Source organism: Crocodylus siamensis, chromosome 9, assembly GCF_052110815.1.
Source record: "Crocodylus siamensis isolate JL-2025a chromosome 9, ASM5211081v1, whole genome shotgun sequence".
In the NCBI taxonomy this organism is placed as follows: domain Eukaryota; kingdom Metazoa; phylum Chordata; order Crocodylia; family Crocodylidae; genus Crocodylus; species Crocodylus siamensis.
Genome location: NC_143403.1, coordinates 49439695 through 49464685, shown reverse-complemented (window position 1 = coordinate 49464685; position 24991 = coordinate 49439695). Strand labels below are relative to the sequence as shown.

Below are 24991 nucleotides of genomic sequence, written 5' to 3'. Positions count from 1 at the left end.
CCCCCCTGATACGGCTGTCTGGTTCCTGTTTCAGAGAACGCCCAGAGCAGTGACAGCCACTGCTCTAGCCAGGGATCTGCCACTGAGAGTTGGCAGTGAACTTGCTGGCAGTGGTACTAAAGCAGTGCCAGCTGGTGGGCTGTTGCTGTGAGCTTCCTTGCAGCACTGCCATAGAAGTACTACCTGTTAATCTACTACTGTAAGCCCCTTTATGTTGGTGCCATGACAGTGCCAGCTGCTAACACACTTTCTGAACTTCCTCCAGTAGTATTTTATAGTGTTGGCCAAATCCTTTGAGGGTTAATAAAGATTTAAAAGTGAGCTGCATCTCAATCAGAACTGAGTCCTGATCTTCTGGTGGGTTTTAGCCAACTCTGACTCAATGCAAAGGGCATCTCCCTTCTCAGGGATGCCTCAGCTGTCAGAGAGGACTTGCTAGACCTCAGGATCAATACTTTCTGCAGCATAGCCACTCTGGGAAAAGCAAAGATTTGAGGAGATCATCGGAACATCAGCCAAGGTGAACAAAGACAGACAGAGAGGACAGGCTTTAGATGGGCTAGTGGAGAACAGGGAGATGAGAAGCATCAGGTGGGGAGAGGTCAAAGCTGGGGAAATGAGACACTTATGGTTGGGTGAGGACCTAAAGATGCCTTAGGTCAGGGAGTTGTGGCCAAGGAAAGGTAAAACCAGTCTGGAATAGGGAGGAAGGTAAAAAAGGAAAAAGACTCTGGAGCTCAGCTTCAGCTTCCCCATGAATCCAAACCTGCTGCTTCACAGGCTTTTAGAACTGCTTTGAGCACAGGTCTGGAGTAGCAGGAGCTTCTGGAGGCATACAGGATGGCCTTGAACTTCCAGCAGTGGGAGCTTCCTCCACCAGTGTCCTGCCCATGCCAAATCCAATGACACCAGCACAGGCTCCTTCCCAGTAGTGCTCTGCCTGTCTCACAGGGATGCCATCAGTGCAAGCTCCCACAGAGCAGTGCACATCCATGCCACGGAGAGATGCCAGGGTGTGAGCTTCTCCACAGCAGGGCTCTGTTCATCCCCCCTCCCCATCAAGACAGGCTGTCCCATGCCTCCACAATGGGGTATCTGTTAGCCCTCTTCTCCCGTTAAGCAAGCAGAGCTGTGATTAATCAGTGACAAAGTGAGAAATAAGTTGAAAAATGTAATCAGTGCTTGGGAGGAAGAAAGGAATAATTGAAAAAGTGTTTCTGAGCTGGGATGGCTTTAATCAGCATCTCCTTTTTTGCTGCTGTGTGCTCTTTTTCCGCTGAGGATTACTGATTTTTACACAGATGCAGATTGGAGGCACAGGGCTCAGAAGAGGCGTTTCTGACTTGGAGGGGCCAGGGGCTGACAAATCACCTACAGATTTATGTCTTTGGGATGTTAATAATAAATGTGCCCTGCCAGGGTTTCCCCTTGGATGGGATTCTCCTTCTGCCTATCCCAGCGTCAGCCAAGAGGCAGTCCTCCAAAATCCAGGGACTGGGACTGGGACTGCTGTTGCACAGTGTCAGAGCAGAATCAGGCGTGTTGTTAGCACCCAGCCCTGTGCCTACCACTGAGTGCTGAGTGCCCAGAAGGCAGCATCAGGCCGTGAGCTGTGTTAGTCACAGGGAGCTCAGAGCAGAGCCTGGACTTAGGGCACAGCAGATAAGTAAGGACTGGGAGCATTTATCCCGGAAGCAGGAGTTCATTTCTGTAGTGAGGGTGCTCAGTGCCTCATAGGATTAGGTTTGTCTACAGGGCTTGACTAGATAATTCCAGCCTGAGATCCTGGCCCTGTTGTCAGTGCCAGAGCACCAAAGCATGAAGAGGCAACAAGACCCTTGGATCACTCAGTGGAAGCATACAGCAGGACACTGAAAGCCTTGCCAGGAGTGCAGCTGACCCATGGGACTGACTGCTACAGTAGGGTTTGATACTACATCTGGTCATGAATGTATCCAGGATTTTGTAAAGGAGGATGTAGGAGCAGCAACCAACACTGCAGCCCCATCCCCACCTTTCTCCTTCCCCCACACCAGGGTGGAGCCACAGGTTGAAGCAGCAGCCAAGGACTTATTGCAATTCCCAAATCAGGTAAGAATCTCCACTCCCTCCACTTCTGGCACACCCTTCTTCCCTCTCCATGTCCCGTGGCATTTCCCCTGCCATTTGCCCTTCTTCCACCTGCCGCTGTTGCTGTCCCTGGCTGACCTGGGGGTGGAAGGAGCTCCAGAGCCCCTCCTCCACTGGGCTGCATGGAGAATCAGGCTCAGCTGGGGACAACAGTAGTGGCAGGAGTATTCTGCCTCCTGGACTGGTGGCGAACACCCACAGGGACCAGACAGGGAGGAGGAGCCTGCCCAATCTGCTGTCCTGGGCTGAGCCCGACTTCCCACATAGCCCAACTGGAATGGGTAGGAACAGCTCTGCATCTCCTCCCATGCCTGGGTCAGCTGAGGGCAGTGGGGACAGTAGCAGTGGTGCATTTGAGGTGGGAAATGGGAAGTGAGGGGAAGGGAGGGAACATGTCACTGAGAATTGAGGGGGAAGGAGAAGATGGATTCTTACCTGATTCAGGGACTTAGAAAAAGTCCTGGGCTGCTGCTCCCACAGCATGGTCTGAAAAGGGAGTATGACAGTGCCACTGCCTCCCACTTCTGGATCCACCCCTGCGTGCAGTCAAGGAATATTAAACCTCCATCTGGCACTACAGACACATCAAGGCACAGCTCAGGGCTGCTTTCCCCCCTCTGAAGCTGCTAGTGTGGACCACTGTCATAAGAAGGACATTGAACCAAGGTGGACTGAGCTGTGATCCAGTCAAGAAAGAGATGGGTTTGCCAGATGAGAGGGACAGATCATGGTCTGGTCCAGTGGAGCTGGGATACTGAATTAGTGGTTCAGCATAGTTTAAGAGAAAGACAGAGACACTATTCCAGGTGGTCTGCTGATCTGATCTATTTAATCAGGGAATCACCAAAAGGTCTGGATGGACCAGTCACTTGGTTTTGTGTTGAGAATTCAGTATAAAAATCCTTCTGCTTCATAGATATTGTCAGCAAACCCAAACCAGCCTGCACTATGGAAAGGTCCAGTGATTCTCCAAGGGCCCAGCACCTACCAGGAGAGCAGCCAGGAGCGTGGCCTGGTTGCTGCATTCACCCCTGTAGATCCCATACATCAGTTTCCACTTTTAAACACCAGCTGCCTAAAATGCACTGTCTAATCAGGTGACTATGAGCACAGAGGGGTCTGCCAGCAAATATTCCCCTTGAAGGGAAACTCTTCTGTCCAGTCTCAGTGCAATGCTCTAGCAGTCATTCCCTTTGCTGCTGCCATCAGTGCAGGATGGAAGGCGAGTGCACTTGGATGCCTTCTGTCCTGCTGTCCATTTAATGGGTATTACTGTGCCCCAGGCAGCCCCAGAAGTAGCTGCCCTCTGTGGGTCCCTCTAGCTCATTATAAACCTCTTGCTTCTCATCAACACACAGCAACATGTGCACATAGATGATATATAAATTCCAAAGCAACTGATCCAATGCATACACTTCTCCCCCTGAGGAGAGGAGGAGAGAGCAAGCATGTGACAGTTATTTAGTCACGTTGCTTAATGCACAAAGAGAAGACATTCAGATACCACAGAGATGAGGGCAGTACAAGAATTCCTGGTGATCTTGGCTCGAATCAGCCCCATGAGCAGGAGAAGGGCTTTGTCTTCTGCTGCCGATGCCCTAGAACCATCCAGTCCTCTGCGTGCCCTTAAGAACTATCAGACTGAAATATCTTTGGCACCTTCCTCACACCTTCCTCTGAAGCAGCTGGTGCTAGTCGCTGTTGGACAGAGGGGACTGGGCTACATGCATCTTAGGGCTTGATGCAGTCTGGAAATTTCTAAATTTCTCTCTTTGCTCCCTGTACAGTGGGTGGGGGACACCCGGCTCCTGCATATTTTACATATGTATGAAGCATATGTGAATGGGGAGACTGCAGGGGAAACACTCTCCCATTCTCAGCAAAAAAAGAGAGCAGGGCATCCCTTGATGGCACAGAAGCCCCTGTGAGCCTCTCCAGAAATGCACCAGCAGTTGCTGAGGCAGATCCCTTAGCTCTGAAGCAAGTGCAACAGCACTCCCAGCTTTGAGCTCCCTAACCAACATCTCCCAGGAACCTAAAGGATTCCCTCCACTATCCTTTGGGGAACAGGATTAAACCTTGCTGGTCTGGTTCTGTGTGGCTTACGTAACAATGGCAGGATCCACACAGGGGCTGAGAGATCAAAATGCTATGTCACAGAGACTGCAGCAGCAGGAAGGGCATGACTTACAGGGCACCCAGATTTCCTGAGCTTGCTAGAAAACAAGGCCAGGGGATACCCTAAGGATTAAGGGGTCCATGCAGCAAGCAGGGAAGCGATCAGAGCTGGCTGGTCACTGTTCATCTCTAAGGGAGCTGCAGGCTTTCAGCCTGCTTCCTATAGCCAACTTGTGGGTCAGGTTCACATAAGGTCTAAGCCTAAGAGGGGAAGGGGAATGCCTTCCCCCTCTCCCTATCTCTGCAAGTGGCTTTATTTATTTATTTATTTAGCTGTTTCACCGCTCAGATGTTCATTTGGTTGGCAGTGGGGGGAGCATGTGTGTACGGTACGTGTGAGTGAGTGAACGAGAGAGGAGCGAGAGGACGGCACTGCTACACAGAGTGGAGAGAGAGGCTGTGAAAGCAAGTCTGGCGCTGAAGTCCGGCTGGGGAAACTTAGCGCAGGGGTGGGGGTGACCCAAGCTTTGGCCTTCAGGACCTGGCCTGAAGCCATGCCAGCCTCTGGGAAGGGTGTTGCTGTGCAGTGGGTAGCTGTGTCCGTGTGTTTGAGAATTCCTGGGTGAAAAATTCAGAAGGATGCACAGCTGTGTTCTTCTGCCTGCCTGAGAGACCTAAGGAGAGGAGAGAGCGGCGAGGGATATCGCACCCAGAATGGGGAGACCCTTCTACTTGGTTGGTTTCACCAGGAACTAGGTGCCATCTGGAATATTTCATCCCTTTTGATTTTGCTTAGGGATCTAAAGCAGATGAGTGCAGAGGATACACTGTGGCCAATGAAGCTGTAACCTCTTCATCCCTGCATCCTCTTGTTCCTCCTACACTCCCCAAATCCTAGGACAACGGCTCAACTGGAATTGGGATCTGGCTTCCTTCACAACGTAAAGAACTGCTTGTCCCACTCAACCCATTGCTGGAGAGGAGGAAGCAAGCGCCTGTTTTGAAGGGGTGGGGGTGCTTTGGGATTGCACCCGGAGGTAGGTGTGTATCGGAGGTGTGAGGGGGAGCCCAGTTTTGCTTTTCCGGACTCTGTCCCCAGCCAGGGCGCTTCATATGAAATTCGTGATTAAAGTTCGGGATTCAGGAAGCTCTGAAGATGCCTTTCCATCCAGTGACCGCGGCATTGATGTACCGGGGAATTTACACCATCCCCAACATCCTCACCGAGCAGCACCCTGTTGAGATACCTGAGGATGAACTGGAGGGTGAGTGATTTCTGGCAAGAGGGTTTGTCAGTAGGTGCCCATCAGAGCAGAGTGGGTGGCTGGGATGGGGGGCGAGGACAACAGTGACACCGGAGTCATTGTGTAGCTAAGGATGTTGTTGCTTCATGGTGTGGCTGCAGAGTCAGGGGAAGCAAAAAGCAGCTTTGGCACCTGTTTTATGACACTGGAGTTTGGCTGCTGGAAAATCAATGGGGAGGCAGGTCCCGATGCCATGCGAGAGTTCCCAGCACAGAAGCCAGCAGAGTGTGTGTGTGGGGGGGGGGGGTGGGAAAGCAAAACAAAGTGAGAGGCCCCAGAGCCAGGGGAGGAAGGAAAGAGCTGGAGGGAGGGGAGGCAGGGAGGTGCAGCCCCAGCGGTGAGGGGCTGGAGGGAAGCAGGTGAGCGGGGAGGGCTGGGAGCCCGGGAGCGAGGCGCCGGCGTGGGAGGGAAGGAGAGAAATGGCGGGAGCCCGGGGTTAGCAGGGGTGCAAACCCGGCCCCTTCCGGCGGGGGAGGCTGCGGCGGGGCGGCGGGGCGCCGGGACGTGGCCCGGGGCAGGCAGGAGCGGAAGAGGCGGAGGGGCCGCGGGCGTGAGCAGCCACCGAGGGGCCGTGTGCGTGTGCGTGTCAGTGCGCGTGTGCGCGTGTGCCCGCCGCGCAGTCACTGCGGGATCCGCTCCGGAGTTTCAAGTTGCGGATCCCGGCGCCCGGCCCGGCCCCGGCGGGCGCGGGCAACAGGTCTGCAGCAGGCGGCGAGCGCGGCCGCAGCGCCGCGGGGCTGGCCGGGCCCGGCACCTGTGCCCCGGCCTGCGGGGGTGGCTCTCGCTGCCCAGCGCAGTGACAAAAGCGACTGCGCGCCAGTTGCGTGACAGGTCTGGCTCTCGCCGCCCTAGCGCCGGATCGCAACGGTAGGGCACGGGGATGGCTGCTGCCCTGGCATCGTGCCACGATCGAGGGGCATGAGCCGCTGCTGCTGTCTCAGCACGCCACAGCCGTGTGACGCAGGCCACTGTTGCTGTCCCAGCGCGGCGGCGCAACAGCCTGACACGGGTGGCTGTTGCTGTCCTCACTGTGATGCAGGGGACGGTCGCTGTTCCAGCGCCGAACAATGTCACGACAGTATGACACAGGTGACTGCCACCGTCATGGATGGCACTGTGTCACAACGGCAGGGCAGATGACTGTTGCTGGCTGGTGCAGCGTTGCATCAGTGTGATGTGGCTGACTCGTGGTGTCCCAGTACCATACGACAACACTGTGACTTGGTTGATTCTTGGTGTCCCGGCACTGTGCTACAATACTGGGACGTGAGTGACTGTTAGCGTCCTAGTACAGTGTCACAACAGTATGGTATGGGCACCTGTTACTGTGCTAAGTCAGTGTCACAATCATATGACGTGGACAGGAGTTGTTGGTCACTGTACTTGCACAGGTATAAACACAGGTTGGCTTCTGACTAGCGCAGTGTCTCTGATACAGCACAACAAATTGTTACTGTCTTAGCAGGGTCACAATATTGCATTGTGACCTGTTGTTTCCATCTTAGCACATGTCACAAGAACAGGGCATAGGTGATTGTTACTAACCTAACACAATGTCACAGTACTATGACATGGGTAGCTGTGGCTGTCCTAGTACAGTGTCATAATACTATGACATGGGTGACGCTGTTTTAGCTTTGTGTCACAATAGTATGATAGGATTGTAATTGCTGTCCTGTCACAATATCACAACAATAGCGTATGCATAATTGTTGCCATCCTGGCATAACGTCACAATAATATGATATAAGCAATTGTTGCTGTTTAGCATGGTGCAATTAACACAATGTCATATTAAGATGACAGATTATTGTTGCTATCCTAATACAGCATCACAATAAGATGACATGAGCAATTGTTTCTTTTTTACCCCACTTGGACAAAGGGGAGATTTGATTTTCAGCACAGTGTGAGCCAAGTGGATTGCTTTTATATAACAATGTATCCCCTATCCCTACAAGTTACTGTTGCTTTATAATGATATAATTGAAAGAACAATGTACTTTTCTAACGCAAAATATTTTTGTTATAGTAAAATATGACTGACTTCCTTTTGTGTAGCTATGCCATACAGTGTTATATAAGTAAATATTAATTTTCTATATAACTCCATAAAATAGTTTTTGTGTAAAATTTTATGCTGTAATCATACCATTAAGATTGTTGCTTTTTAATCACACCGTGACCTGAGCAATGGGGTGCTGCTGGCTTTTTATCCAGTATCATGATATGAAGTGAGTAACTGTTACTTCCTAGTCACATTGTGTTGCATATGACTACCACAGAGTACAGAAATGACAGTTGCTTTCTGTGCATGAATGACTGTTGCTTTCCTATCACAACACAATGTGAGCAACTGTTGCTTCCTATTATAGTAGAGTGTAATTGTTGCTTTTCTATCACAAAGCAATGTGAGCAGGTGCTGCTTCCCTCTTACAATGCAGTGAGACTTTTGTTTTCCTCTTATAATGTGACTCAAGTGACGGCTGCTTTCCTGTCACAGTATACCATGATATGAGGATACCTGCGTTTCCCTATCACAGAGCAGTGTAATTGCTGCTTCCTATTACAGTGTCACATGAGCGACTTGTTTTCATTTCACAATATTTCATGATATGTGAGTGATGTTTGCTTTTTTTATGTGAGCTGCTGCTGCCTGAGTCTCAGCAGCTCTATGTTTTGTCACTTCATTGTCAGTTCTAGCTAGGATCCTCACTTCAGATTTTCAAAGCAGAGCAGAGGGAGCAGGGAGTGGGAATGTGCTCCCTGCAGAGGTTTCCATCCCATTCCTCCTCCACCCTTTCCAGGCCGGCAGCTTCCTTGGCCTCCTGTGCAACTGGGAATTGCAAGTTTACAGGTGATTTAGCTATAGGAGGCAAATCAATTTTCACTCTACCTCTGCTTACTGATGCTTGAGAATTACTCTCCCAGAAGTTCCTAGCACCAGGTCAGGTTTCTGCTGCTTTAACCCCTGTTACATCATTGCTGCTGACTTTGCAACATCCCTATCTGCTGGTGAATGTCCAAGGAGTTGGGGTGTTATTCTTTAGTTTCTGCTGGACAGACATGCACCATATCAAAAATGCCCAACTCCTTGCCACAAGACTCAATACAGGCCAAGGACCAAGTGGGTCACAGATACTTGGCTCTGCAGGGTAAGGCTGTAGTGTGTGGGTGGAGTTGGGTGACAAGCCAGCTTTCCTAGCTCCTGCCTTTGCTGTGTCTGTTGTGTGAGTAGAGGGAGGACTTCTTCCTCCAGGCATTCTTTCCCTAAGATGAGATATACTCAGGGGCAAGACATTGTAGCTGATGGCAAGGCCCCTTCAGCTGTTTCCTTTCACTCAGGGAGCAATGGGGCACATGACAATGGTGGGACTGCTCCTTGATCAGTCTTGGCCAGTCTGGTAGGTCAAGGAGAGCAGCTTTACAAGCAGGACACCTACACATCCCAATTGCTACCAGCACATAGGGCCTGGAGCACTGGGGAATGTGGCATTCCTCTCCCTCTTGCATGTACAGTACCTCTCTGCTCATCATTCCCAGATCTAAAAATTCCCTCCAGTCTCTTGTTTATAAGGGATAACTCAACAGTCTCCGCCCCCCCCCGCCCCCCCACACTGGCATGGAGGAAGCAGGAACACTGCACCTGCATGGAACAGGCCCATGTCTTTAGACTGTCCAGTTAACCGATGGCTTATTCAGTAAGGTGTCAAGTCCCCTGTACCCTTTGAGGCCAATTGCTTCTGGGAAGTGCAAAGTCCCCAGAAGGCACCTCACTGTGTAAAACGGCACTGCCATGGGGAAGGAGCTTCTTGCTGGCCCACAGCCTGAGGTCAACTTCTGTATAGAAGAAGATGGATAGCTTGGAGATATATTTAAAGGGTTACAAGTACCTTTGGAATCTGTGCGGTTTACTGGGGCTTGGAAACCTAGCATCTTACTACGTCATCTTAACTTGCATTTATGTTCAAGAGTCAATCAGGTTTTTCAGAGATATTAAGGGATACCGAGCCCATGTCCAGAGTAGGAAAGTTGAGCTATGGACACGCCATAGATGACATCCCTTTACTGCTCCTGTCTTTACACTTCTAATGTGTCTGTCTTTCATATTTCCTGCTCCCCCTCTTTTCTCTCGGTTCATTCTCTCTCACTCTCTCTCTCTCTGTCTCCCCCACCCCCCTCTGTCCCTCTTTCCTTTTGTTCACAGTTTTCTTAACAGCCACTTTCCTTAAATGGAACATGAGCCCAGTAATGTAGCAGCTGACTCACTGGGACCAAATTCCTGCCTGGTGTAAGCCTTTGAAGTCAGGGGGCTTACCCCAGGATGGAACTTGCCCCTGGGAACAAAATTAGACAGTGAAGAAGGATGGTCCCATGATTAAGGCGCCAAACTGGGACTCAGGAATTCTGGCTTTGGCTTCTGCCACTGACTCACTGCATGACCTTGGGCAACTCCCTTTACTTCCTTTCAGGGCCTTCCCACCAAGTTGTAAAGCAGGATGATGCCCTTTGTCTTATTTGTTTAGACTGCAATGTCTCCAAAACTAATTTCTAATGGGACCCAGCACAGTGGAACCTGGATGCTGGTTGCAGAATCTGTTTGCCAACGTCATGTTAAGGAGAAGTTAGTCCATTCCCAACTATGACACTTGTGACTGTACCTGACTCTGAGTCACTACTGATACTGTGTCAATGCCTAGGCTTCCTGGTGCTGTCTGCCTCCATCACAGCCTGCCTCAGCAAGCTTCAGAGGGAAGCTACGCATTGTGTGAGGAAACACACTTCATTTCCTTGTTTACAGAATGACACCTTTTCATTTCTTCCATCACTTCTTGTTCTTGCATTAGGGGATGGGAGCTCTCAGCTGGTTGGATATCTGCCTCCATCACTATCTGTATCTCTGTCCAATCTCTTGTCCTTCTTTGCCTCTCCACACTGAACCGCTTCTTCTCTCCAGAAATATCCCCCTCCCTCACTGCCATTCCAAGCCTCTGATCATTTCCACTGCGGCAACTTCGCCAATTGTCCTTTTGAAGGCGAGGAGGGGGCTGAGGCTGAACACAGCAGCCAAGGTGAGTACAAGCCAGTCCTTCAGAGAAGGTCATCCTCACATCTCCCTGGTTTTTCTTGTACACAGTGAGCTCTTCTACACATCTCCACCCAACCCCCACCTCATTGTCTCTTGGTCTCGTATGCTGTCCTGAAGCTTTTTTGCCTCCCAAGCATACCTGCTGCTGTTTGTTCTCTCCTTCATGAAGCAAAGCCTCTCCTCCTGTCCTGGTCCCCCTCTTTGCTTCTCATGAATGCAAAATATCGCCTGTCCCTGCTCTGCTGCCCCACAACTTCTGTCTTCTCATCTTCTCAGTGCTGCCTCACTTCTCCCCACAGCACAGTCTAGTCTTATTATAGTTTCCTCCCAAGCCTGAGCCCTTTTCCCCAACATCCTTTCCATGTCAGCAAGAAGGCTCGTTGTCTGTCTCATGGGCAATAGTGCAACTAGGGGTGGGAGACTGGAGCATCAGCCCTGATTCCTGATTTTCAGGGGCAAAAGAATGGCTGCCACTGCCACCCAGTGCACAGAGACTGCTTGTTTGGCCTTTCCTCCCAAGTCAGGGTAAAACACTGGCTACTCTTGTTCCTGCATAGAAAGCATGTCTCCCCTTTGTCTTTGCCAGGCCGGAGCAGGACAGATGATTGTTTCCATGTTGGAGAAAAGATTCTTCACCCCCACACTAGATCATTGCACTTACTGTTCTCTAGGCCTTTGCTGCATTATTTGCATATGCAAGTTATCCAGAGAGCAAAGATTTCTCATTACAGCACCTGTGCTCCCAGCCCACAAGCCAACTGGGGCCAACACTTCATGCTCTGAGCTGCCCATACCCATCCTGGTCAGCTTCTTGAAGGAGGAAACAGGTGAGAAATTAACAGGAGCAGATACCTGAGAGCTGGCTCCAACTATGAGCCTGAGCCTGTGGCCTACCTATAACAGAGAGGCTTTAGCTAACATGCAGAGGCAGGCAACAGCTAGATTTGCTGAAGGCCTTTTGCAGTACCTATGTGAGCTGCCTTTTCTTCAGTTCACCAGCCTCTGCAGAAAAACCCAGTACTCTCTGAGTTCATACTGCAGTGACTGCAGCTCCTGTAGATATACCTAGGCAAGACATGCCCGAGCTACTTTGAAACTCACAAAGTAGCAATGGCAATGCAGAGTTCAGCACAGGCTGCAAAACCTGCCTCCGCATCTTGCACCCTCTTCCCTCCCCCATTTCCCCCCCATAAACCAGGCAGACAAATGGTCCTTTCCAGAGGACACTATGGCAAGGCAGAATGCAATACTACCAGCTTCTTGCTCTCCAAAACTTCCTATGTATACCTCTCCTTTTATCATCCTTTGATCATTCCTAAAGGGGCTTTAGCCCCTTGCTGCTGAGCCAGCACAGCCATGTACAAAAAAACTCCTGGACAGTTATATCAAAGCTCTGTGACCAAAGGATACACACACCCATGTCCCAGATATGTTTAGTCTCCTGAGCAGCACTAAAACCCCCAGCCTACATTTCTAAAACACCAAGGGATTATATGGGAAGATTCTCTGTGTAATGGGGAAACTGAGGCACAAGGAGATGAAGTGACTTGTCTAAGGTCAGTGGCAGGGCCAGGTATGGAACCCAGAAACTGTTGCTCCCTTCTGTACCCATTCCATTACTACCACTCATTTTCAGTCAACAAGGAAAGGAGTGTCCCATCCAGCCCACACCAAGGCATTGATGAAACGGGCTGCTAAAGGGAACCCCCCAGAATATGGTATCAGCAGAGGTTATATTACTGGGGTTGTCTGCATTAAAAAGGAAATGAAGAGGGAGGCATCTGGTAACTGCACATGCAATAAAGTATGATCTAGGGAAGACAGAGAGGGAGCTTCTCTTCTCCTTGTTTCATAACTGAAGAACAAGGGCATTCACTGAAATCAGAAGGGTTGGAGGAATTCATTACTGGCACTGGGAGTCATTAAGCCCAAAATGTAGCAAGAGTCACAACAAGACCAGACATTTACATGAATAATGAGACTTTTCAGAGGTCTTGTAACAAGATTTTGGCTGGAACAAGATTTTGGAAGGAAAGCAGAACCTGGTGCTCCAGGGCTTAAGTTGATCCCTAACTGCTAGAGATAAGGATGAGACCTAATGGGGGTAGGCTTGTCTCACTTCAGCTGCTGCAGGGCTCTGACACCTCCTCTGAGAAACTTCATGCTGACCAACATCTGAGATAGGCAACTGGGCTAGATGGACCTGATGCCTGATCCACACTGGCAACTTTCTGCCAGGAAACGCCATGGTCTTTGAAACTGAGCATTTGTCAGGCAAAGGCCTGTCTGGGATACTTGGGTCTGGTAGAAGGAAAAATATTTCCACTATCCTGGAATTCTCCTAGGATATCACCCTTCATCCAGGAGGTCAATTTCTCAGTGCTCTGCTGGGATGTACTTTTAGTTAGGGGGGCTTGTTCCCTAATTGATGTTGTCCAGAAGGACACCCTAAGGGTCATCCTAGGGACATCCTAGGGATGTCATAGGCAGCTATGGTGTGTTTAAGACAATCAGGAAGCACTGTTGGCCAAGATAGGCCCCTGGGCATCACTTGTCAGTTCTTACATACCACATTACATGAAGGGCAACAGATACTCAGCCCAGGGGTCTGAATTTACCCAGAATTATACCTTCTCCCTGACAGGTGAATTGCCCCATGTGCTTTATAATCCCAAACAAGTTTAAATTCCTGGAGAGGGCACTAATGAGAATGGTGTCCCTAAATGGATTGTCAAAGGGTCTGAATCCAGGAACCTCCAGATCTTCAAGCATGAGTATCTGCTGCTTGGACTGAAAGAGGAAATTTGTGCAAGTACAATAGCAGGCTCCTAAAATGCTCTACTTGGCCCAGCCAGTAGTAGGACAGCAAGCTGTATTGTGCTAAGAAGGCAGGTTCCTTTTGCTCTGTGGTTTCCAAGACTGCTGAATGGTAATAGAGGAGAATTTTGCTCGACGTAGGTTCTCATGCAGCTCTCCCCACCCCACCTGGGGGCAGAAGCAAATGATAGATTAGGAAGCTCAGACTAGAAGACAGACTCCTGCTTGTACCATCTTGTTATTTGACTTTGGGCTGTGTATCTGCTGTTTGTCGATACAAATACATCACACGGATCTATTCAATTAGGCCTTGGTTCCTTGGCAGCTACAAACCATCGCATATGGATGAGCTAGGAGTGGACACGGTGGGAAAGAGGGACCAGGACACACAGTACAAATCAGTGACAGGAAGAATAGGACGGGGACTGTATCTTCTGTTATGTCTGTTAAGCACCAGGCAGACACTTAGACGGCACGAGGGAAATGATCGATCATATTAATGAAGCTCAGTCATTACACTTGGCATCTTCAAGGTGCTTGCAGACATGAGCTAATTAATCGTTACAAGCCCATGGGAATTTGGAAAGAATGTGCTCCCTATTACAGATAGGGTAATTGAGGCACTGCCGCTGGAAGCATCCAGGGCCCGTCCTTGATTCCCTGGAGTTCCTTAAAGTGAGAACCTGGGACGCTAAAGGCAAGCACAGAACTCTGTTTTTTGAGGACATCTGTCAGCTATCTCAGAGGCCTTGTCCACACATGGAATTTACCCTTGTTTTGACTGATATCAGTTTAAAATCCCATTTAGTTAAACTGAGGCAAATCCTTGCAGGGACACTTGTAGTCTCAGTTTCTTATCTGGTTCAGCTTGTGCCTGTACATTGCTCTGTGTACACTTTGCTGATACAAACCAGGTTTCAAACAATGCAAGATGCCCAAGCAGGGGTTTGTGCCTGTTTCATTAAAGCACTTAAATTTTGTGCCTAAGTCAGGCCTAAACTTCCAAAGCCACACATCTGTTTGCAAGGGACCCCTGAAACCCTGTAGATGGCTCATGCCTTGACTGGGATGACATAGCTGGGGATGGTCCTGCTTTGATCAGGAGGTTGAACTAGATGACCTCCCAAGGTCCCTTCCAACCCTAACTTTCTATGACTCTATGGACCCCCCTGGATGGGAGACAGCCTCTTCTGGGATAGTGCCACAATCCTGGTCAGGGTACTGCAGTTTATACTCACCCCAGGGTGCCTACCCGTCCAGAATCACTAAGAACTCTGAGGGTCTTCAGGCCAGAGGAGGTTCCAACCTTCTGGGTTTATCAAGAAAGGAGGTGCTGACTCAGGGGCTACTTTTAAAACAAAAATAGTCACCCTTCACCACTTCCACAGCTCCCACTCTGTTCACATCTCCCTGCCCTTTTTGCAAGTCAACAGCAAAGTACCTGAATCCTGCACTGACATCCTAGTCTCACTGAAGTCAACAGGGATTTCGCAGTGGACAGGATTTTACCGTAGAAGAATCCCCACCTTCTCCAAAGAGGCAGATCGGTTTAAATCAGAGACAATATGAGTTATTGTCCTAGGGTTTCCTAGGAGCAGCTCTGCAGGAAGAGGGGCACATGGAAGCTGATCAAACAGAAGTGGTGGCCCATGGAAAGGACAGAAGGGCTGGTTTCCCATTTCACCATCCTCTTGGAGTCTGACATGAAGCCTGAACAAACCCAGCCCCAGTTTCACAGCCGGGCCCTGAAACATCGAGTTCTAAACAAACCGGTGTGCGGTGGCTAGGAGTGGTCTGACAGCTGCTCAGTGGTGAAGTGAGTTGGTGACAGCTCGGCCCAGCTTCCAGCACACAGTCCTCCAATTCCTCCACCGCCATGCATGAAAATAATGAGCCATCTCAGGAGACATGCCAGCTACTGAACGGGCACCAGAGCCTGACTTCCCCTCTCCTGAGGGCTTGTCTGGACAAAGACGCTTTATCATTGTGAATCAGACTAACCCAAATCAAGGCCACTTTAATCCTGAATGTTTGTGCTCTCCCACAACCCTCCTCCCTGTCTTCACTATCTCTGCCCTCCCCCACCCACAGCATCTTTCATATGATTTTACTAATCCATTTTGATTCACAGTTATTGTTCATTTGGTTTAACTTTCCTGGGTGTCCTCATGTAGACAAGCCCTGAGAGGCTGTCCTTCCAGGGCCAGGAGCCAGACGTCAGGGATGCTCATTTTGTTCCTGCCTGTGCTGTATCATTTCAGCAGTAGAGCAGGGAGCTCCCTGGGCTTGGTAAATGGCACTTAAACCTGCACCTGGAGAACATGGGTCTTTGTCTCCCTCTTGCGGCTGGTCCACGCAGGAGGTTAATGTGTTGGTTATGGGTCTGAGCCAAAGGGCTGATTCTTTAGCTCAGTTAGGAGTGGCTGATGCCCTTAAAGCTTTATGTCTGAAGTTCAAACAGTGATGACAGCCCACTAGTTGCATCTTACTGGGTCTCTGCATGTTACCTGGTGATGCACTGCTTTTGCATCAGTGTGTGGAGACTGGATACAGCAGGGGGAAAAGAAAGGAGCTTATTCCCACCCAGCCCAATCCCCCCAAAGTAGCTTCCATCCCCTCAGCACAACAAAGGGCTCCCTTCCCCTTTCACGGTGCAGGATCTGGACTGATGTGAAAATGAGAGCTCCGGGATTTCGACCAGCACACACTGAATGGCCCAGCAATTTCCTGGGGGTTGGCTTTATGGACTGAAGATTGATTTTATGGAAGAAAAAAAAAAGAAACAAAGGCAACTCACTGAGTTTATAATGGTAATTTGCAGGAGGTACATTCTGAGCTTTTACAAAAGGAGTGAGCAGAGTGAGGGAGGGCAGACTCATGCCAAGCACCACTCAAATACTGCAGCTCTGCCTCTTCCTCCCCACATTTGTTCACTCTGCTCCCCTTCCCTTCCTACCTCCCCCACCCTATTCCCTTCTGCACCCCTGGCTCTTTCCATCCATCTTCCAGTTCTTTCTCCCTGCCTCTGAACCTCCCCATCGTTGTCCCCTTCATCCACTCCTCAGTTCTCTGGTTCTGTCCATTTTTTCCCTCCCCCACTCATGTTCACCTCCTCTATCCTCCTCCATCCTCCAGCACTACCATACCCACCCCACACCAACCCCTGTGCTGGGCTGGGCAGACAGAAGGCACTAGCAGTATCAGGGCGGCCCTTTCTCCCATATCTCTGTGGGGGCACAGATGCCAGATCTCCCTTCAAAGGAGCAGGGGGAAATTTGGAAACTCCCGCATGGACATTTCTGCTGTGAAGCGGTGGTGCTGCTGCTTTACCTGGGGCTGGGAGGGGCTCGGGGCCCTAGTCACATACCCTGTCCTCCTGCTGTTTCCATCTTTTCATTGCCTTCCAGATGAGCAAAGAAAGCCACTATTAGACTCTGTGGCATGGGCTCATCCCTCATCCCACCTTCCCATTTGATGCCTTGAACTAAATCAGCCTAACAAGGCTGTTGTGCCCTGGAGCCCTGGACAATTGCTCTGGTTGCTCACTCTTAAAACTATAGTGGTGCTGGTGAACCCTCACTTCACTGGCTAGTGAGGAGCATGTTTGGGGCAAGCAAGCAAGGAGGGAACTCTCCCACAGCAAGGGACACATATATTTTGACCCTTGCTGCCTCTGTCCAAAGGGCTTTCAGCCCAGGCTCTTCCCTAGCACTGAATGCACCGAGCGAGCTTAGAACCCCTGACACTGGAAAGTGCCTGGATCTGGGCTCATGGCTTAAAAAGTCATTTGATCAAGGCCTTTGTTGTGCATTTCCCCAGGTCTCAGAACGGGCACTGCAGGAGACAAAGAGAGCACAGAGGCAGTTAAATGACAGCTTAGTAAATACAGCTCCAGCCTGGACCGTGAACAAGGCAGAGACGCTGAGCTCCTTATGTCTAGAGACACAAGGGAGACCAGCAACTGTGCTTCCTACCTCAATGCTTTGCCACTCACTGCTTTAACACGCTCTCAGGTATGGAGGGCACGGGGACAACCACTGTCCATCACTGCGGAGTAGCCAAAGAGACCCCTGAGAGGGCACAGGCAGCTGCTGCTCTCTCTCCAACTGCTGGATCCTGGTAAGAGCAGCAGGCACCCCTCAAATCAGGATGCCCGTGAGGGGCTGAGAGATGCAAATGCATTGCTGGCAGCACAATCCCTCTCTCATTTGAGGATTAGGAACTGGTGGAGGGACTTCAGAGGACAGTAACACAAGTGATGCCACAGCTGGAAGTGAGATTAGGAGAGCAGAATATGCAGAGCAGTCACAGAGGAGAGGGCAGGAGAAGTGTCTGCTCACAGCTGAGGCAGCATGGATGAGAGGCCTGAGACCTAGACGCTCCTGGGGCTCTAGTCCTCACTGCTGTGTGTGACTGGCATTCACCAAAGCTAAGGGGCGGCTGGTGCTGTACAGTGAAGGAGCCTGAGGCACTTCTGAGAATCCCACTAGGCTCCTATCTGCATCATTAGGCACCTAAATACCTTTCAAATTTTCCCCTCAGGGCTCAGCAGTGCTCTGTGGAGACCTGACCTATCTAGTCAAATTGGCAAAAGCCGCCTTTGAATGGTGGCACCGTTTTCAAGGTGCTGAGCTCCCCTGAGTCCCACCTTATTTCCATTCCCTCATGCGATGGCTTGCTCCCCCTTCTGCTGCTGGCAGCACCTCCGGTTTGGGAAGTGCACAGGTTAGTGAGTCGTCATGCAATTCCTAACCACTGCCACACCATCTCTTTGCTGTAGCATGGGCTCAGTGTGCTGCCTGGTGCTCTGGGCTTGCTCATGTGCCCATCCTGGGGAGGACTCAGTGCCGTTATCCAGGCTCCATATCAGGTAACACTTTCAACCATCACACTTCTGCTCAGGAGCCGACAGAGCAGTAGCATTATATCCATCGCACTGAAGGGAACTATGGCAGCACAAGATCTGGCCAAGGTCATACAGGGTGTCTATGGTAAATCCAGGACCTGATCACAGCTGTCCCAACTCACATTGCTGTCTGTGCCCATGGGACTGGCCTCCCCATGGAAAAAGCCGTAAGAGCATTTCTCCAAAACGTTTACTCCTCTCCCCCATTACTAGCCTTGTTGTCACAGAAGGCAGATGAATGTGAGCTGCTCATGCCTTGTGGGGAAAAAAATCAGGTTAGGGCACGGACTTCCCTGCACTGTCTACATCCTTCCAGCCAGCAGGTCCCAGAAGAGGCGGCTATGGGCTCTTCCAGGCAAGGAGGCACCAATCACTCTAACCTACTGTCCAGCCTGCTGCCTCTGCCTTCTTAGAGATATGTGCCAATGGTGAGAACTTGGTATCAAAGCCACTTGTTTTTTCTGGCTCATGTGATCCTAGAAGATTATGGAAGAAGGGAGTGAAAAACAAGCCAGAGACATGGAAGGGATATGTGAAATCACTTCAAGTTCTGAATAACCTTTCTTGGTGATTAAGGTATTTGGAATTGCCCCTTCTGGCCAAGATCCCCTTCCCCAACTCATGTTAACAGAGTGCATTTACACAAGACGCTTTATGTGCAGTGGCCTAATAGCACTGTGCAGTAGTGTGCTGGACAAAAACTGTGCTAATAGGCTACTGTAGTGTGTGGTAGTATTAGGCTACTGCACAGTAAGCATCACTGAAAACCTATGCACCGGCAATACTGCACAGTAAGTCTAGTTACTGCACATTTAGTTAGTAAATAGTAAATTCATTAAGCAAATAGTAAATTAAATGTGCAGTAACTACTGTGGATTAATGAACATGTAGACACCCCCACAATCTCCCTCCTGACCCCCAGAAGAGATGACTGTTTAAGAGTTTCTTTTTCATACATTCCCTTTAATTCACTGATTCTTGTCTAATTATTTCCTTTTTTATCTGCTTGTTTCAATTTTGTCTTTCTTCCTCTCTCTCTTCTTCTGTTTCTCCCACCTCACTCACAAGGTATCTCTTGCTCCAGAACAGTCTGTGCTCAAATCTGTTCACTCTTCTAATGTCTGGCTCTCTCTTTTTCCCTATTTCTTTCTACTACTTCTACTTGATACTGCAGTGATTTCATAATGGCTACTTTGTGATATAATTATTGTTTCCATGGCAGTACATTGTGATGTCACCCAGGAGGGGACCCTACTTTGGGATGCTGTGGCTTCTTGTCATGTGGCTCAGTGCAAATATTGATAATCCCACCTTTCTTTTCCTAATATTGAACCCATTTCCCTTACTGTCTGGAAAGCCCTTACTGCTCATTCCTAGCTCTGCCTATAGTGAAGCTCCTCACTGTTCCCCACAATATACTACATACACCCATCTTGGGATGAATGTAGGAACACCACTGAGCAGAGCACCACCAGGTCAGCTTCTACCTCTTCATGTGACATACTCTGGCTCTGCCTCCCCTTCCAGAAAAATGATCTTCACAGAATCAGACATTTGAAAACAAAGTGTTTCCTAATCAAGCAAATGGGTGCTAGACAGCTTTATTCATTTATAAGATGCCCATTTTTAACAGCAAGGGTAATTAAATACTGGACTAGTTTACCATGAATGGAAATTTTGGAATCAAGTTCAGACATTTTCCAGCTATGAATCTATGAACATTTCTCATCATTTAACTCATTAGCACCCCTTTCTAGTGCTCCCACCCAAAAGGCAGTGCCTTACACCAATCAAACCAATACCAGGGAATCCTGCAGCCTGTGTGGCACAAGGTCCTATTGCTGTGATAACTATTACCCAGAGCACCATGATTTAGTGGGTAGAATGGCTAGGAACAAAATTGTTTTTGCCCCTAGACAGGTTTTGCCCATGTTTGTTCCAGAACAAATATCCTGGGATTGGTATGTACAGATATCATTTATCTAATCAGGGTTTAGTGTACAGCTAAATGCACTGCTGTTTTTGTGCCATTGATTCAATGATGCAATCCCAGGATAATCATTCAGATGCACTTTGCCTCCAGGGATAAACAGTGTTTCTTACCCCATGAATCTTAAGATTTATCCTGAAATAATGGATATGGATGTCTGAATGATTGCATTTCCTCCTGGGATAAAATGATTTATTCTGTGACAAATGTGACATCTGTTTGTAGCCTACTTACAAGACCTGGGTTTTATTTCTGTCTCAGCCAAGTGACCTTAGATGAAGTGTTTCACTTTTCCTTTCTTATCTACCCCCTATCCACATAAACTATAAACTTTCTGGACAGAGCTTGTTTCCTGCCAAGCATATGCCCAGCACCAAGCACAATGGGGCCCGATCTCAGTTGAGGCCCTTGGTTGCTACTGGAAAATAAACAATATGTTTTGTCAACAGGACTTGCACAACTCCCACCCCCACCCTCCCTACAAATGCAAAACCCCCATCTCTGGACAATTGAGGATATCCCAAAGCATGGTTCTGCTCTTTAGCAACAGAAAAACCCTTACACAGATTTTGCCTGACCTTAATCCCCCTGGCTTCACTGTGTCTGCCATTGCAGCTAAACATCTAAAACTCCCAGGGAAAGCATGTGCTGAGCTGTTAATAGAAAGGAGGAATTGCTGACAAAAAAAACTGCGCTCAAGATGGAGGCACAATATTCTCCCACTACGGGGCATGATGCTCTGGTTGGCCAAAGCTCTAAGACCTCTGCATGGGTCTCACACCACTATAATACTGAAAATGTGCACCAGCACCCCCAGAGAATCAGGCCATTGGCCCATCTAGACCAGCGCCCTGTCTCCAACAATGACTAGTACCAGCTGCTTCAGAAAAAGGTACAAGAACCCTGGCAATATTTTGTTATGTCAAAGCCTGCTCATAAGAGAAGCTTCTTTACTACTTCTAAACTTACTAGCTAAAGGGACATATGACTGGAAGGCACCAGATGGATTGAGTCCAGAGACTGCTTAATGTCCTGAAGCGTATGGATTTATAACACCTGTCAATCCATGGGGACCAAAAGAATCATGGAATCATAGAAAAATAAGTATGAGAGGAACCTCAGGAGGTCTCAAGGCAGGCTCATCCCTGCCTAAAACCATTCCAGCCAAGTGCTTATGTAAGCAGATATTCAAACTTCAAAGGATGGAGATTTCAGAATCCGTGTAGGTCATCTGTTCCAATGTTTAACCAACCTCAGAGTAAGAAAGTTCCTCTTAATATCCAACCTACATTTTCTATGTTGCATATGGGATGTATTCTGCATTTGTTCAACTGTGGAAAACTGCTGTTTGTATCATAGTTGTGTAACCCATTGGTGAAAGTGTGTTCTAAGTTCACCTGTGCACTGAGTCTCAAAATATGAACCTGCTACAGACACCAGCCTTGGCAACTTACCTCACACTGTTGTAGCTTAAGCATTTAGCTCCTGAGCACCATGGCTCAGTTCAAGTATGATGGCCAAGATGGCAGACATCATACTGGCTCCCCTTCCTTGTTTCCAGATGCTGAACTGCATTAAAAGAAGCCAAGGACTCTAAACCCATTCTTAATGCTGCTTTACTGGTTAAGCCAGGAATAGAGATGCTATGGAGATGTTATAGGGCTATGAACACAAGGAGAGGAGATCTATTCAAAAGCAAATGGATTTGCCCTGTAGAACAGCGCCTAGCCCAACATCCCTGGTGCAACTACCACACTCCCAGTGATTCAACCTCAAAAAGGGACAAGGTTTGCAAACAAGCTCCAAAACCAGCCACCACTGCCACTAAATATGCCATTGTTTGTAAAATACCTTCTACATGTAGCCTGGGTATACACAGGGTATGTACCCCCCTCTCCGAATTGAAGGGGATGGTCAGCAGGCAGAGGTGCTGTGGGAGGAAACGGTCAGCTGCACACAGTTTCCCCTCAGTTCCCTATAGAGTCAGGCCAAACTCAACTGCTTAACTATATACAGGTTTATTAATTAATAAAATAAAGTTATACACACACACACACACACACACACACACATAAAATCACTTATTCAATGGTACAGAACTATATTATATACTTGACTTATACCTCCTATAGAGCTTCAACCCACACAGGTAAGCAACAGATCTGTAACAGGTAAGTATAGGTAAATACAGCACGTCAACTGGGATAAATGCAATTAACTATTTACAGTCCATGAAAGAACATTGTCATGTATGAAGTGGAAATCAAAGATAAGAATACACTTGTACTCACACTGGCAATGTGTAGGGGGTGCATGCGGGTGCATGCATACCCTCTGAGATCGGCTGTGCACCCCCTGTAAGCGCCAGCTGCAAAACTGGAAGTGTACTTTCTTTTTCGCCACTGGCTCAGTCAGAAACACGTCCCCCCTCCTCCCCCTGCCCCGGGCAGCAATTGGCCATGAGGGATCTTCCCTGGTCAGTGATCAGCGACTAGGGGCCCCCCCAAGTTGGCGATCTAGTGCCCCCCCCATGGGAGTTGCCCATGTGTGCTCATATAACAGTGAAACCTCAAATGACAAAATATAAGGCACAAATGACAAAATATGAGGCGCTTGCTCACCCTTCCAGGTGTTGAGGGTGCTACTATGCCAGGGCTTCCCCATTCAGTGAGGGGAAGCTTGGCCACAGCTCTGCCAGGGAAAAAGGGGACGATGCTCCAGGCCCCTTCAACCCCTTGTGGGCTGGGACAAGGTGACTTACCTCACCGGGGCTACTGTTGGCTCCCTCTAGAGGTTTCCCTCCCCTGTGGGATACCCTTGTTCCCAACCCTAACAACCCACAGTGATGCAGGGCTGCTCCAGATCTGTGGCATGGTAGCTGGCCACTGCCTGGGCTCTATCCTGTCCTGAGGCTTGCTCACAGCCCTGTGCATCAACCCGTGCACCATTTGGCTTGCTCCTTATGGCAGGGGTTGGAGGCCCAGGCTGCCTTGTATGACACTGGGGCTCAGTCAGCTCCTGGACCCACTGCAGAGTGCTGCTGCATCAGCAGCCTGGCCTTGTGCCAGGGATTGGAGACTCAAGCCACCCTGAAGCAGCGCCCAGAGTCCCGGTCCGCTCTTGGACCATCTGTGCAGCAATCTCTGCACCACACTCCTGGCCGCATGCCAGGGGTTGCAGACCCGAGCCACCTCAAGCGGCTCCCAGGGTCTGGGCTCTGAGCACCGATCTGTGATCTGCTCCCTGGCCACCTGCCAGGGGATGCAGACCCAGACTGCCACAAGCAGCCCCAAGGTCTGAGCCCCATGCGCTGCTCTGCGCACCGATGGGGTTGAGGTGTCAGTCCCGGCAAGGGAGTGGGTCTTTGGAGCTCTTCTGGGTGCTGCTTCACCTGCTGGGCAGCTCCTCCCCAGCCCCCTTTTCCTTCATTGACCCCAACGTGTCTGCCATGTGCTGGGCACACAGCTCCTTTTTATTTACTTTGAAGGCTCCACCCCCAAAGTGTTGCTGGATCTCCAAAATGCAGGCTTCAATCAGGTCCAGGAGGCTCCTTGCCCTGCCCCCACCCCTCAGGGTAGGTTCAGCTCCACCCAGCCCTTACCTAATCGGTGGATCTGCTCACCAATCAAAATGAAGATTTTCCAAGCCCAGGGCCTGTGGGGTTGAATTGGTAAGTCCACTGCATGCATTATAACGTGCTTGATTGCCCAGCTGCGCTGACACCAGGACATCTGGGAACCCTCTGGAGGAATGGCTCAATTTCTTGGCACGCGAGCTTAAACTGCAGCCAGCTTGATGGAAAGCAAGAGTGAGATCCATGTCAATGAGAGCCTCTAAAAGGCCTTTAGGTAAGGAGAGTAGGGTGCTTGTCAGAGCAGAGCAAGAACTGAGCTGTCCCAAGCTACATCAATAGGCTCTCTGTTGCAAATTACATTTTTGCTCACGTCAGAATAATTCACTTCATAAACACCATTATGTGCAGGGAAAAGCACTGCTTGATTCACAGAAGACCTGACATGCTGTGGCCCCATTTCCAAGTCAGGAGTTCAAACACAGAAGCACAGTGTTTTCTTAATTTAATCAGACAGTTAAATAATTTCTTCATGTGTCTTGCATTTTTAAATGTTTTCTCAGAGAACAAGCTTTACACAAGGAAATACCTGGTTATACAGTACAAATTACAGGCATTACCTGGGCTAGTTATATTGCTGATATTGTCCAAAAGCAAGCAAAGCCTAACACCTTCCCAGGCCAAACATTCATGAACAAGAGCTGGGCAGCTCAGCCATAAATGAAGCCAACACTTTTACCATTGTTCTCCTAACTGGCTTCTCTCTCTGAAAAACACTAAATTGAGTCCACTAATTTCCTTGACCTCAAGGGTGAATCTAACATTAACCAGTAACTCCCAGATTAGTCTGAGAAATTTCACTGTCCCCGTGCTGCTGGGGCAGAGTTAAGGTTATGATATTCCAATGAGCCAGACTATGTGGTACATTGTTTTAAAGCCACCTTAACTTTCAAGTTCCTGGAGTTTTTAACATTGAAGTCTTTGAAGGGTCATCCACCTTCAGAATACCCCCGTGTTCTTGAAGTTTTGCACTTTGGTGGGAAAATAATCCCTTAGCCAGGGACAG

At 49.2% G+C, this 24991-nt stretch overlaps 1 protein-coding gene across 2 annotated transcripts in view; it reads left to right on the top strand.

The window, feature by feature from the left end:
• The first annotated feature begins 4665 nt into the window (after positions 1–4665).
• Positions 4666–24991, top strand: part of CABP7 (calcium binding protein 7) — a 90411-nt gene continuing 70085 nt past the window's right edge. For both annotated transcript variants that reach the window (XM_090063760.1, XM_090063759.1), the window contains exon 1: positions 4666–5513. In XM_090063760.1, coding sequence (XP_089919886.1) covers positions 5405–5513 — 109 coding nt within the window. In that variant the 5' untranslated portion in view covers positions 4666–5404. The remainder of the gene's footprint in view (positions 5514–24991) is intronic.